The sequence below is a fragment of the Lepidothrix coronata genome, unplaced genomic scaffold, assembly GCF_001604755.1.
Source record: "Lepidothrix coronata isolate B3197 unplaced genomic scaffold, Lepidothrix_coronata-1.0 Scaffold161, whole genome shotgun sequence".
Lineage (NCBI taxonomy): Eukaryota > Metazoa > Chordata > Aves > Passeriformes > Pipridae > Lepidothrix > Lepidothrix coronata.
In genome coordinates this window covers 1,971,611-1,984,028 of record NW_016690341.1, presented here as the reverse complement: position 1 = coordinate 1,984,028, position 12,418 = coordinate 1,971,611, and the positions used below count along the sequence as shown (strand labels likewise).

The following is a 12,418-nucleotide window of genomic DNA, read 5'->3' as shown; positions in this document are numbered from 1 at the left end:
TGAGCTCTGTAGTGTTTCCTTGAACACCAACCAAAAATGACAGCACTCTCTCTCTTTCATTCTCCATCTCCTCCACGCTTTGAAATGCACTAAAGTACTGAAGTATTACAAGTGAAATCAGTGGGACTTACGTACCTTTTGCAATCAAAACAAAATTCATCGAGTTCAGCTCTCCACAAACTCAAGGAGACCCAGCAAAAATGGCCTGAGTGATTGTGATTTTTTTTTTTAGAGCCTCTCTGCAACCAGCAAAACCAGTTGCAGGACTGCAGAGAATATGTGGATTTGGCAGAACAGCAGCAAAATACACGATGATTTAGAAATCAAGGGAATTTGCTTGAGGAGAGGGGGATTAATTATGTCGCAACTAAACCAAGTTTGATAGCTAGGCATTAACAGGAAGAAGTCAGCATGAAAGGCTGAGATTTTATGTTAGTAGAAAAATACAGCTCCTGGGGATGTTGAACTGAAACTGAACTAGAGAGAGAAATCATCAAGATGGTCTTATGCACGAGCTAGGTGGAGATGAAAATGAGAATGAAGCCAAGAAAAAACTTAGAAGGAGAAAATAACTCAGGAGGTCATTGGTTCAGTCAAAGCAGGGTCAGCTAGAAGGCCAGACCAAGCAGCTCAAAGCTCCATCTAGCTGTGTCTCTGATGAACAGTACAGAGTTTCTCTCAGCAATCTTTTCCAATGCTTGACAGATTTCTTCATGATTTTTTTTCCCACCTATATCCACTCAGAACTTCTCATTTCAGTTTATCCCCATTGTCTCTCATCCTCCTGTTGTTCATCATTGCAAAGAGTGGGCTTGCCTTCTTGTTAATCTCCTTGCAGGTCCTAACAGGCTGCTATTAGGTTGCCCCTCCCATTTGCAGGGAACTTCAAGAGAACTTGAGATGAACGTGAGAGAGCAGAAACCTAGTGAAGGCCTTAAAAGGGAAAAGAAACAGAGCTAGGGAGGGCAAGGAACGTGGAGATAACTTATTCTGCAATTTAAGGAGAGGATAGTTTCCAGAGCTTCTAGGAAAAGAAATTTTATTTAAGCTCATGATGCAAAAGGCAGAACAGACAGTGCCTGGGATGAAAAGTTGCACAAGGAAAAAACACTGATGTAAAACAGCATTAGCAAGAGGGGCTGAAAGGAGAGGAGCAGGTACAGCTTGTGGGAAATGCAGATGGGTGAAAGGAGAAACAAAACAAGAACAAAAAGATAACTACAGCCAGTGAGCTGTACTTCTTGACAACAATTGGCTTTGGCTGTCTCCAGTATGCGTCTGAGTCATCTTCAGCTGTCACAGACCCTCCAGCCCAGTTCAGGTCCCCCAAGGGGCCTTTATCCTCACTGGAGGATCGGGGGGGGGGCAAAGAAATACCACACAGACTTCACAGCAAACCAATGACATTTAAAACCAGATATCAGGACACACACAATCCTACAGACTTTTACCACACACATTGGTTACTGACTCATTCGCGACTGAGGAGACTAAAGTGGAGAGCTGTATCACTGAATAAAGACTTTTCTGGAGACCTTAAAAAGCCCATAGATTTACAGCAGCTGACAATGATTCAGACACCCTGAGCAGACAACTTAGATGCCGTCACCACAAAGACGAAGCACAATGAAATGAGAAGTTGTGCCAACTAGGCCATTCGTGTCACATTGAGAGATGAGATGAACTTCTCTGACCTTGCCTTCAATAACAAGCACAGCAGACAGTCAATAAATGCAGGAACATCTCTCTCCCCACTTTCCTCAAAAAAAAACCCCTCACAAACTATAAATGGCTCGGTGTTCTCTCCTGTGATCAGGAATAACACCCCAAAAAGCCTGACTGTGAAATGGAGCCCTGAGCCCTGGACAACATGCAGGCATGGGCACTCACCCTGTAGTCTGCAAGGACATGGAAAATGTGATTTCAGACACCTTTGGTCAGTCTTTTCCATACCTCCCCTTCCCAGTCTTTTCCAACCGCAGCTTGGAGGTTGCTCATGAGCTCTGTAAATCTAAAAGCTAACCTCGAAGAGACATGACTGCCTACTTGACCTTCTGTTCCCTACTACATACAGCCCCCATGGACAAATTCCTAGTTGCCTCTCCTACCTACCCTGCTCCACCTCTATTTTCTAACAGACTTCTGCAGGATCTGTCTCTGTGCTCCCAATGTCCTACAAAAAGTCACAAAAGGACTTGGGCCAAGACTGGATGGGGAAGGCTCTCCCCAGCATTTCCATCTTGGTCTCCTCCCACAAATTCTCAGGGACCAGGTGATCTTGAGAGCAACAAGTCAACATTTTATTTAAGACAAAAGGAATTTTTGAAGAATAGATCCTTCTCTGGGCATGACGAATTTAACCTGACTAAAGCAAAGGGTGAATTTCAAGGAATCAAATCCAAAACAGATAAATCTTTACTGTTTTGCCTGCTTTGTTTATTGGGAAGATCAGAATATTTCTGTTTTGGGGGAGAAGACTCCCACATTTTACTACTCTGAAAGCATCATCACACCTTCATTTGCCAAGCAGCTCTGGTTACTATCATGCATTTACATTCTTTAACCACATAGGAGTCCCATTCACAGAGTAAAACCCAACCAGAGATAAAACCTTCACAGCATCTTGAGGGTTTCACAGTATCTCGCCCCTCTACTCTGCCCTCGTGAGACCTCACCTGCATCCACTTCTGGGCCCCCCAACATAAGAGGACATAGATCTGTTGCAGTGAGTCCAAAGTAAGCCACAAAGATGCTCAGAGGGCTGGAGCACCTCTGCAATGGACACAGGCTGAGAGAGTTGGGGTTCTTCAGCCTGAGAAGAAAAGGCTCTGGGGAGAACTCAGAGCCCCTTCCAGTACCTAAAGGGGCTAAAAGATAGCTGGAGAGGGACTTTTGACAAGAGCATGAAGTGATGGAACAAGGAGGAATGGCTTTAAACTGAAAGAGGGTAGGTTTAAATTAGATATTGGGAAGAAATTCTTTACTGTGAGGGTGGTGAGGCACTGCAACAGGTTGCCCAGAAAAGTTGTTGATTCCCCATTCCTGGAAGTGTTCAAGGCCAGATTGGATGGGGCTTTGAGAAACCTGAACTAGTGAAAGTATCCCTGCCCATGGCAGAGGAGTTGGAACTGGATGATCTTTAAGGTCCCTTCCAACCCAAACCATTCTAGAATTCTGTGCTCTAGAGGGTCTCACAGCATCTAGAGAGTTAATGATGTATTCACTATGGTGCTTTTGCATCTAGAAGAGCTTCATCTATTTTTGAAGACTGAAGGGATTTAATATCACTTGAGCTGCAGGCCTCAAACACTCAGTGTACTTAAATAAAAACTAAAATAAAAGGAGCAGGTTCCCAGAACAGTTATGTCCCATTATGAATAAAGATAGCTTATCTAAATTTAGATGGTCCTGGACCCATTTAAAATGCCCATAAGAAAACACACTACTGTAAAATAGGAACATGAAGTACTGCATACTGAAGAGCATTGATTTTTTATTTATCCATCCTTAGAGAACAAGGTGCATCTGAGTGATAGCAGTGGAAAAAATATTTACCACACAGGTCTTTCATCTGCCCAGTTCAGCTTTCTGCTCCATCCCAGAGCAGGCTGTGTACTATTTAAAGGGAACAGAGAGCGAGATTGTATTTCAAGTTAATCATTAGAATCTATATTCTTTCTTTGGACTTATTTGATTTGTGGAATTACATCTTTCAATATAGGTCACAGCGCATGACAGTCAATTAAGTCTAACACATACAAATGCACATCATCCCATCTTCTTCCAGGGACACAAAAACTCCACCCCCCACCCCCCTTACAGTTAAATAAATCTCTTCATTATTAACTTTCCCCAGTTAATGTCTGAGATGACACATAAGTCGTTGGCTGTCAAGTGACCTGTGCTTTTGTCACAGCAGACGGAGCACAGGAAGTATCTTGTCCTTTGAGAACCTTTAGCTTGAGTATTCAGCATATCACAGACACTGAGGTGGTCTGAGAAGAGACAGCGTCTCTCGGAAAGAACAAGCCAAGTAGAAAAGAGCTTTCTGAAGAAGTTCATACATTTTGATTTATTAGCAAAACTTGCCCTTTGAGCAATTCCACTTCAGCTATTTACCAGCAGCCAATTAAACTGTGCAACAGTGATTAGATAATAAACCCCATTAATTCTCAACACTGGATACGAGGCAAGAACAGCAAATACTAACACTATCAGAAATACAGAACATCCATGTGAAAAGGCAGATCTTTCAAGGTCACATTTTCTAAAGCTAGGATTTTATCCCTCCCACCTTCAGATTTCATCCCTCCCACCTTCAGATTTCCACTGGACAGTAACAAATCACTTTAAAAGTGATTTTGAAGTAACTATAAGTGCATGAGGAACCCCCTTGGCACGTGGCAAACAACTGCAGTGCTACCTGACAGATCTGATCTCTGATAGGCTTCATCAGCCACTCAGCTGGTAAGCAGTGATTTGGCTGAAGTACCATGTCTGAGGAGAACCCGCACTGCAAGTGCTCAGAAAAATGTGCCTTCATATAAGGGACTGTGCTGATTTCACTCCTGCTGTTCAATGTACTCATGTAGTTAATTTATTGGGAAAATGCAGTGTAGAGGAAGACCAACCCTCTTAATCAAAGGGAACTGTCTCTCTGACAGACTGACACTTTCACCCTTAACAATCTTAGTGAAACATTAAAAGCTTAAGGGTAATATATTAATCAAAGTCAGTATTAGTTATTTTACTGTGATCACTTTAGCAGCTAGAATGAAAAACAATTAGATTTAAGGAATGAGTTTTTTTACGATGAAGGTGGTGAAGCACTGGAAGAGGTTACCTAGAGAGGAGGTATATGCCATGTCTGGAAACATTCAAGGGCAGGTTGGATGGAGCTTTGAGCAACCTGATCAAGTTGAAGACAACACCGCTCATTGCAGGGGGCTTGGAACAGACAATCTTTAAAAGTCCCTTCCAAGTCAAACTGTTCTCATTTTATTTTATGATAAAGTATCAAGTGTGAAAACCATGACACAAAAGAAATGACAACAGAAGGAAGAAACACAACAGAAAGACTGAAGAAGACATAAATAGAAAGCTTGGTGGGGGGGGAGAAAACAGAAAAGGATGTGATAGCTAAAATGAAAAAGATTTTCTGGCTGAGACATGCCAGACATAAGCAATAACAAAAAGACCCTTAAGGTGTCTAGCAGTGACTAGCAATAATCCTACAGTCATTCCCATGAAGATTACATCTCCATCCAATGTTCCCAAAGCATGGCAAGCAGAAAGAGACTCCTAGTATTTAAAAATGGTTCATAGCTCAGAATTAAAAAGCCATTTAATTTTCCCCTGCCTGGGCTGGCCTCTCACACCATCACTCAGCCACTGTCACTCAATTCATTTCTGGCACATACATGACAGATATCTAATGGATACCAACAGGGCAAAACCACCAACTGGGAAAATCCCAGAGATCAAGACAAAAACTTGTCATTTTGCTCACCCTGCCATCACTTCCAAATGGAGCTGGCCAGAAACCGTCAGGAAGGCAGGTACATTGAAGAAATGGGTCTTTTCTGCAGATCCTCTTACCTCACTTGATGCCTGTAAGCCAAAAAATGAGCAAGAAGTCAAACTATTAGTGTTCAAATAAAAAGCTCAGCTCCCAGCTTATTTTCCCTTTTTTTCAAAGCATTGATTTTCACTTTCCTACCAAGGTTAACAGGGAGGAGGAAGGGAAGAATATCATTTGGAGTTTGAAGCTTCATAGAGCATTGCCTTCAAAATTCAATTACAAGCCTGATGAGAAAGCGAAGAGTGTTTTCTGTGTCAGTCACACTGACTTTTAGCAAAAACTTTTAAAATTAGTGTTACTTTCTTTTCATGGGCAAATGAATTTGCTTCCATTGCAAAAAGACAAACACTAATAAAAAAAAATGGAATGCAATATCCTCTTAGGACTTGTTATTCAGTCTTCAAATAAAATCAGAACTAAAACAATACAGAGTTGGAAACATCACAGCTTACACATTATAGAGGCACTGAAAAATAAACTATATTTCATTGTAGCTTTTGAATATTTTTTCAGTTCATCAGATATTTAAAGGATAAAAATCTACAGATAATGGAAAATTTAGCAAGTTTAGCGTTTCATTATGAAAAACTCCCCAAAAAAGAGTCCCATTTAAGTAAAAGTATTTTGTTCTTTAATTTACAGACACAAAATTAAAATTAGAAGATCTCAGTGTCGAGCAATTTAAATGTCACTTGCACAAAAGGGCTGTGCTTCACCATTTCCCTGGCATAAGACAGCAAGGAGGTCTCATGGCAAGGAAAGTCACAGCTTCAGGGCTGTGTTAACACTGGCAGCAGGTCAAGGAGGGGTTCCCTCACCTCTACACAGCATTGGTGACTTAGCGAGATCACTGGGTAAAGCCTTTGTTTCCCCTGTACAAGACACGGACGTACTGGAGTGATATGTCCAGCAAAGGACACAAAAATTATTAATGGACTGGAGCATCTTTCATATTAGGAGAGGCTGAGAAAGCTGGGACTGTCCAGCATGGAGAAGAGAAGGCTCAATTTATATATTTGTATAAATACTTACAGAAGGGAACGTACCAGACTTGTCTCAGCTGTCCTCACTGAGAGGACAAGAGGCAATGGGCACAGATTTTAAAAAAGACACACAAAAATTAATCTGAAATCTAGAATAACCTTTTTTATTTATTGAGGGTGATCAAGCACTAGAACAGGTTGCCTGGAGAGGCTGTGAAGTCTCCATCTGGGGAGATATAAAAAACTCAGTAGCACAGTGTCCTAGGCATCTTGCTCCAGCTGACCCTGTTTGAGCACAGTGAGATGGATTAGATGATCTCTAGAGGTCACAATTCTGTGATTTTCAAAGAAATATGAAGATAAATGACATTTTGTTTCAACATCTATATTTCAATGTCATCCCTACGCTTTGGAGTAGCCAAAGGTTCAGGACAAAACCAGAACGGAACTTCAAAGCTAATCTGGGGTTTGGCTGATCTACATTTACTTCCAAACAAAGACTTTCTTCTGAAATAAGTTTGAAATACCCACTTTTTAAAGTGTAGTTCCTAGGAGTTATGCTAGCTCAGCTAAGTATGTCACTGCCTCCAGCCACCCCACTCCCCACTTTGCTCTGTCGCAGGGAGGTGGCTTGGGCTCAGACTTGTTTGCCAGCCTTTGATATTCTACAACCTGTCATTTTTCTCAATGAGTTGGAAGGTGTTGCTTTTGTTCTCAAAAAGCTCTGCTGCTCATTGCAAAGATAAAACAGTGACTGCCAAAGACCTCAGATCACAAGGCAGTTTTATCTCTTCACAGCATCACACTAAAGAAATGAGCAAGCTTGCCTTGTTCCACAGAGATCAATGAAGATATGACAATCTGTGGTTGTAACCCCAGGACTGCTTCCTTTGTTTCAGAGGCTTTTGCAGTTCTAAAAAAAACCAAACACCAACCCCAAGGATGCAGAAGCAGGCCCCTATTGTTTTCATCAAATAAACCCAGAGTATTTGCTCAAAAACAATAAGGATATTAATAAACATACAAACATCCGCATACTGCAGCCCCAGAACCACGGTCAGAAGACTAAAGAGAACAGTCATGTACCACTCCAGTTTCTCTTACTGCAAGTTTAGTTCAGCTATATGCCTTGTTTCACCAGTGAAAAATCCTACCTAATACTGTAGGATGCAACTTCTAAACACCGAGAGACTGGAAGCATGCAAAGAACAGAAGAAAGCAGCCATGAAATCTCAATGCTTCCACCCAAATCCACAAACTGGATACAACTGTCTCCAGAAGCTGGGGTTTGGTTTATTTATAACGACTCTGTGTCATTTTTCATTCTCCAAATCAGATGTAATCTCAGAGAGACAGAGAGAAAATAGGCATACAGTAAGTGACAGGAGAAGGAATGAGACAGTCTACAGCTCAACTGGACTTTTGAAAACCTGCAGCCAGTTTTAGAGGCCACTGAGAGATCCCACAATGCATGTCTGCATTGTGAGCAGCACCTGGATGGCTCCTGACAGAAGGTGAAGAGTGACTACAGCAATATTTAGATAAAATTTTACTCCCCCATCACCATTCGATCACCTCTCCAGAGCTGCCCACTTTCTCTCCCTCCTTTTGAGACACAACACTCAGTGTTGTGAGCCGCAAAAGTCAATCCACTTGCTATGCAGGAAAAATTAAATGCCTCCCTTTTTGTTCAGAAGGGACTTCTTCAGCAAGGGGATATTCCACAATTAGCAGTTGTATGTTTCACGTGTACAAATATCAACTAATTCACTGGAGGTGGTTCCTCCACTTTACACATTCAAGCACAGGCCAATGTTTTCAAGTGCAAGTGCCTCAGATTCATGCTCAGCCTTTTAGATCAAGATGGCTTCTTTATTATATACAACCACAGCCACTGGAACAAGACAAATAATAAATAGTAAGTGACACTATGCCTTCACTGTTGACACTGGGTAAGATTTGTTTTCATGTCCATTACTAGCAAAATAAAACAACTTTTGTGGTGCCTTTATTTCAACTAGGTGGACTCTTCTCCCTCTTCCTAACCCCAAAATACTGACTTGATAACAGATTACGAGGGGAATTATGGGTATGCTTTTAAGATCTCTCCATTCCCTAGTCAAAAACTACCCAAATTACACTGGGGAAAGAGGGAGGGGGAATTCTTGTATGAAACACCTTGGTGTCTCAGAATAAATGCGCTACAAGCATATTAGTATTTGACGTCAACTTCAAAGGCTTTTTATTCTCATTCTAAATACAAGAACAACTGGATTTAGTACCTGTTTTGTTCTCCATCTCCTCAAATGTCTAATGATATAATTTAAAATTATTCCCTTTGATGTCAGTCTTGTATTAACTTCTACTTGAGGCAATTAGCTTCAGGAGAGTACAAATGGTTTGATTCTGTCTTTCACTCTGTGCAAGTCAAATGCATAAAGGGATCAAATGCATAAGGAGAAGACTCTAAAAGCTCAGAGAAATCACTGCTGTAGCTCTAGCCCAGGCCTACACCACCACGCTGCTGAAGCTTTACAGCACCTCATCTTTAATCCAGATTTGCCCTCTGTGACACTCCATTATAAACATGATTGGATTTCCCTTTTTAGACAACCTCTAACCCTCAGACAATTCCTAACTTCCAAGAAGCCCTCCTTATAATGCTAGTCCTAATTCTGATCAGCTGGACTTGCACTGAGCAATAGCAGCTAGTTTTGCTGAGACAGAACCAGCCTGAGACAGAATTCCCTCTGGAATTACAAGCAGAGTTAACCAGATAGAAACGAGCAAAAAATGGGAAAGCTAGAAAATGAAAAAGCAAGCCCTCCCTCGGCTCAGTTCCAGGTTACCCTGATCCCTGCTGAGCACAGTCTCTGAAGCCCCAGTCTCCCAGGGACTGGCTGCCTCACAGACTGTGACACATTTCTAAAAGGGAAAACACCTGACAGACACCAGTAGTGTTGCATTTAACTGTGATTCTCCCCAGCAGATGCCAGCCTTCTTTGGTGCTGACCAGGCTATCTTTTAGTAGTACCAATGGGATGGTAGGAGTAAGTTTCTGCATCTTCAGCAGCAGGCAAACATTTCCAGTGCCACAGTAGGCACAGCCATGACCTTGAACCTTCAGGAATCTAGAAACTTTGACACTCGCTCCTGTGAAAAAAAAAACCCAAAGCTAAACATCATACAATCTCCAGATGCATTTTAAAGAACTATACTTGGATGGTTCTTCAGGTTTACAGTTACGTATCCTTTCAGATAACAAAATGGCCTGATCCAGACTCTGGGTTCAGTCAAGGTACAATCATCCAGTTCAGACTTAACCAGGTGCAGTTGGGCATGTGCGGGAAGAGACAAGCCTCATACAGAGCATATATTACCTCTGCTGAAGCCAAAAGGTAGAGTGAAGCACTCCTTACACGTAGAGCAAGGTCCCCAGGAAGGAATAAGGCCACAGGCAACAAAACTCACATGTGAGATCTACTTTAAAGAGCTGTGAATGCCAACACAGCTCTTGTGCTTTGTAAAGCCCCGCATGCTGAGTTCTCTTAAAAGGCTGAAGCTGGGCAACAGGGAAAGTGGCTGTCAAGACCCTCATCATACCAGCTGGAGTGTCCTGGGCCAGACAGACTCTTACAGAGCATAGAGAAGCCTCCAACTTCTCCCCAGCAGCTGAGGACGGCCATACAAAGAAAATTTTCCAATGAGCAAAGTGGAAAGGAGAGAGCAACAGACCCAGAGAGCCTTAAACACTGTAGACAGAGTGGGATGCTACTGAAAATAGCAGGGAACAGACATGCAGCTGGGTCACAAGGACAAAAGAAAGGCAGATTTCCCCGGACACAGCCCCAGAAGGGGACCAGGTAAAGTTTCTTGCAACATACAAAGCTGCTAAGAATTTCAGACTTTGGAAGAAAAAAAAAAAAAAGGAAAAAAGCAAGAAAAGAATCTGTGCTGAGGTGCTGAAACTGCTGGTACAGAGAAATTATTCTCAGATTAAATTAAAATAAAATAAGGGCTGTCTCACCCTACTGATCTGTGTTTTCCCTATTTCAAGAATTACCTTGTCCTGCTTTGGATTATACTAAAACCCAGCTTTCAATATTTAAAGCTCTCCTAGTGTTTTCAATAAACTTACTTTAAAGAAGGCAGCACAAACAAGATGCTTCCTCCTCTACAGGCTTTCACCAAAGGCAGACATCGTCAACAGTGCAGAAATCCACAAGCTGGTGCTGCTGATGTTCTCCATGTGGGTAAGGGTCTGCCTAGCTGTTTTCACACTCCTAACAGTTTCTCCTCAAACCTACATTTTTCTTGTATAGAAACTCTCAGCTGCAGATTTCTCTGCAGTTGTTATCATCTTGGGATATATTTATTTTTCTAAAATGTCCTCTGCTTACTGCCCTCTTTTCACCATTATGGTACTTCATTTTAAAAATATTTAGTTGAACTGATTTGCCAAGTAGAGAGGGAATGGATTCCACCCCCCTCCCAAGTCTTAGTATGAGAACCTCCCAGCCAAAGCTACAGACTAATCAGCATACCAAAAACCAAACAAAGATAATGAGGAAGCTGAACATATAAACAAACACAAATCCTACAGGATTAAGAGGTCCAGAAATCAAAGACCATATTTCAAAAAGCCTTTTCTTTCTAGCTCAAGATACATTTTTCCCCATCTCTTCAAGTCACATGTAAAAACACATTCCTACTCTCTTCACTTTCCTTCATTTCCAAAGAATGCACAGGCCTGAGCAACCATCAGACATTAGTCAGAGGACTAAGATTGTGGCAATCAGAGAAGACAGCTATTTGAACGCAGTAGTTCACAGCAGGTGTAAAAGCAGTCTCTACTTGGGTCCTAAAGGCTACTCAACTAAAGTTTTCAACTTATTCCACCTGCAGCAGGTCAGCTAAACTGATCAAATCATCAGTTTTATACACTGCCCCAAGGAGCTAAAAAAAAAAACCTCAAAAGGCAGAAAAAACCCCAACCCCGAGCAGGTGTTTTGTAACTACTACAGATTCAGGAGCAAAAGGACACAATTTATGTTCTGGTCACAACTAGAAGACAGGTCTTAAAACTTAAGGAACAGGATTTAAATATTTTTTGAATTGAAGAATCTAATTTGCAGGTTGATTCCCATCACCATCATTTTTATTTTCTGCTCAAATATAAGAGGAACAGGAATTTAATTTCTCCCTTTGCCTGTGCAAGCAGTGAATTAAAGGCTAGTTTAAAAAGTGACCAAATACAGCAGACAGTTGGTTAAAAGCATATAAAGATTCTGGGCTTTGCTGCAAATACCACACCCTTATTATTATGTCTGACACCCTTCTGTCACCCTTTCTTTGTGTCTGACAGCCTCACATGTACGGTCCAATCTTAATCTTCCCCATGTTTTCTCTGTCAAAAAACAGTGTCACTGCTCCAGTGGAGTGAAGTAGTCCCAGCAGGATAGGAGGTGGTCTTGGATCTCCACTAGCCAAGACCAATTCTGCACAGGGCTGGGCAGAAACAAAACTGAGTCCTAAATCAGGACAGACAATGAAGCGGTATCCAAAGAAGAAACAGGAAATCAGGGAGAATTTCCCTCTTCCCAGCAGCAAGTGGGTTTCTGAAGCTCTTCCTTTGTGGCACAAGGCATTTAATGGGATCTGACTTGGCACTTGTTCCACACCTTTCAAGCACAGCTGTAGCTACATTACTGCAAGTATTATTTGCACCTCAGCAATACCACTGGAGAGAGAGCAAAATATTTGCCTTGAACCATGCATTTAGATAAGATCGAGTTTATACAAGTTTCAGACTTACAATTTAGCACCTCATTCAACATTTGCATCAGGGCTTCTG

General features: G+C 41.7%; 1 protein-coding gene across 1 annotated transcript in view; it reads right to left on the bottom strand.

The window, feature by feature from the left end:
• The window catches only part of NARS2 (asparaginyl-tRNA synthetase 2, mitochondrial (putative)), a 52,409-nt gene that overhangs the window by 29,635 nt on the left and 10,356 nt on the right, over positions 1-12,418 (bottom strand). Inside the window, exon 6 of the mRNA XM_017829263.1 lies at positions 5,510-5,610. Within this exon, the coding sequence (XP_017684752.1) occupies positions 5,510-5,610 (101 nt within the window). The remainder of the gene's footprint in view (positions 1-5,509; positions 5,611-12,418) is intronic.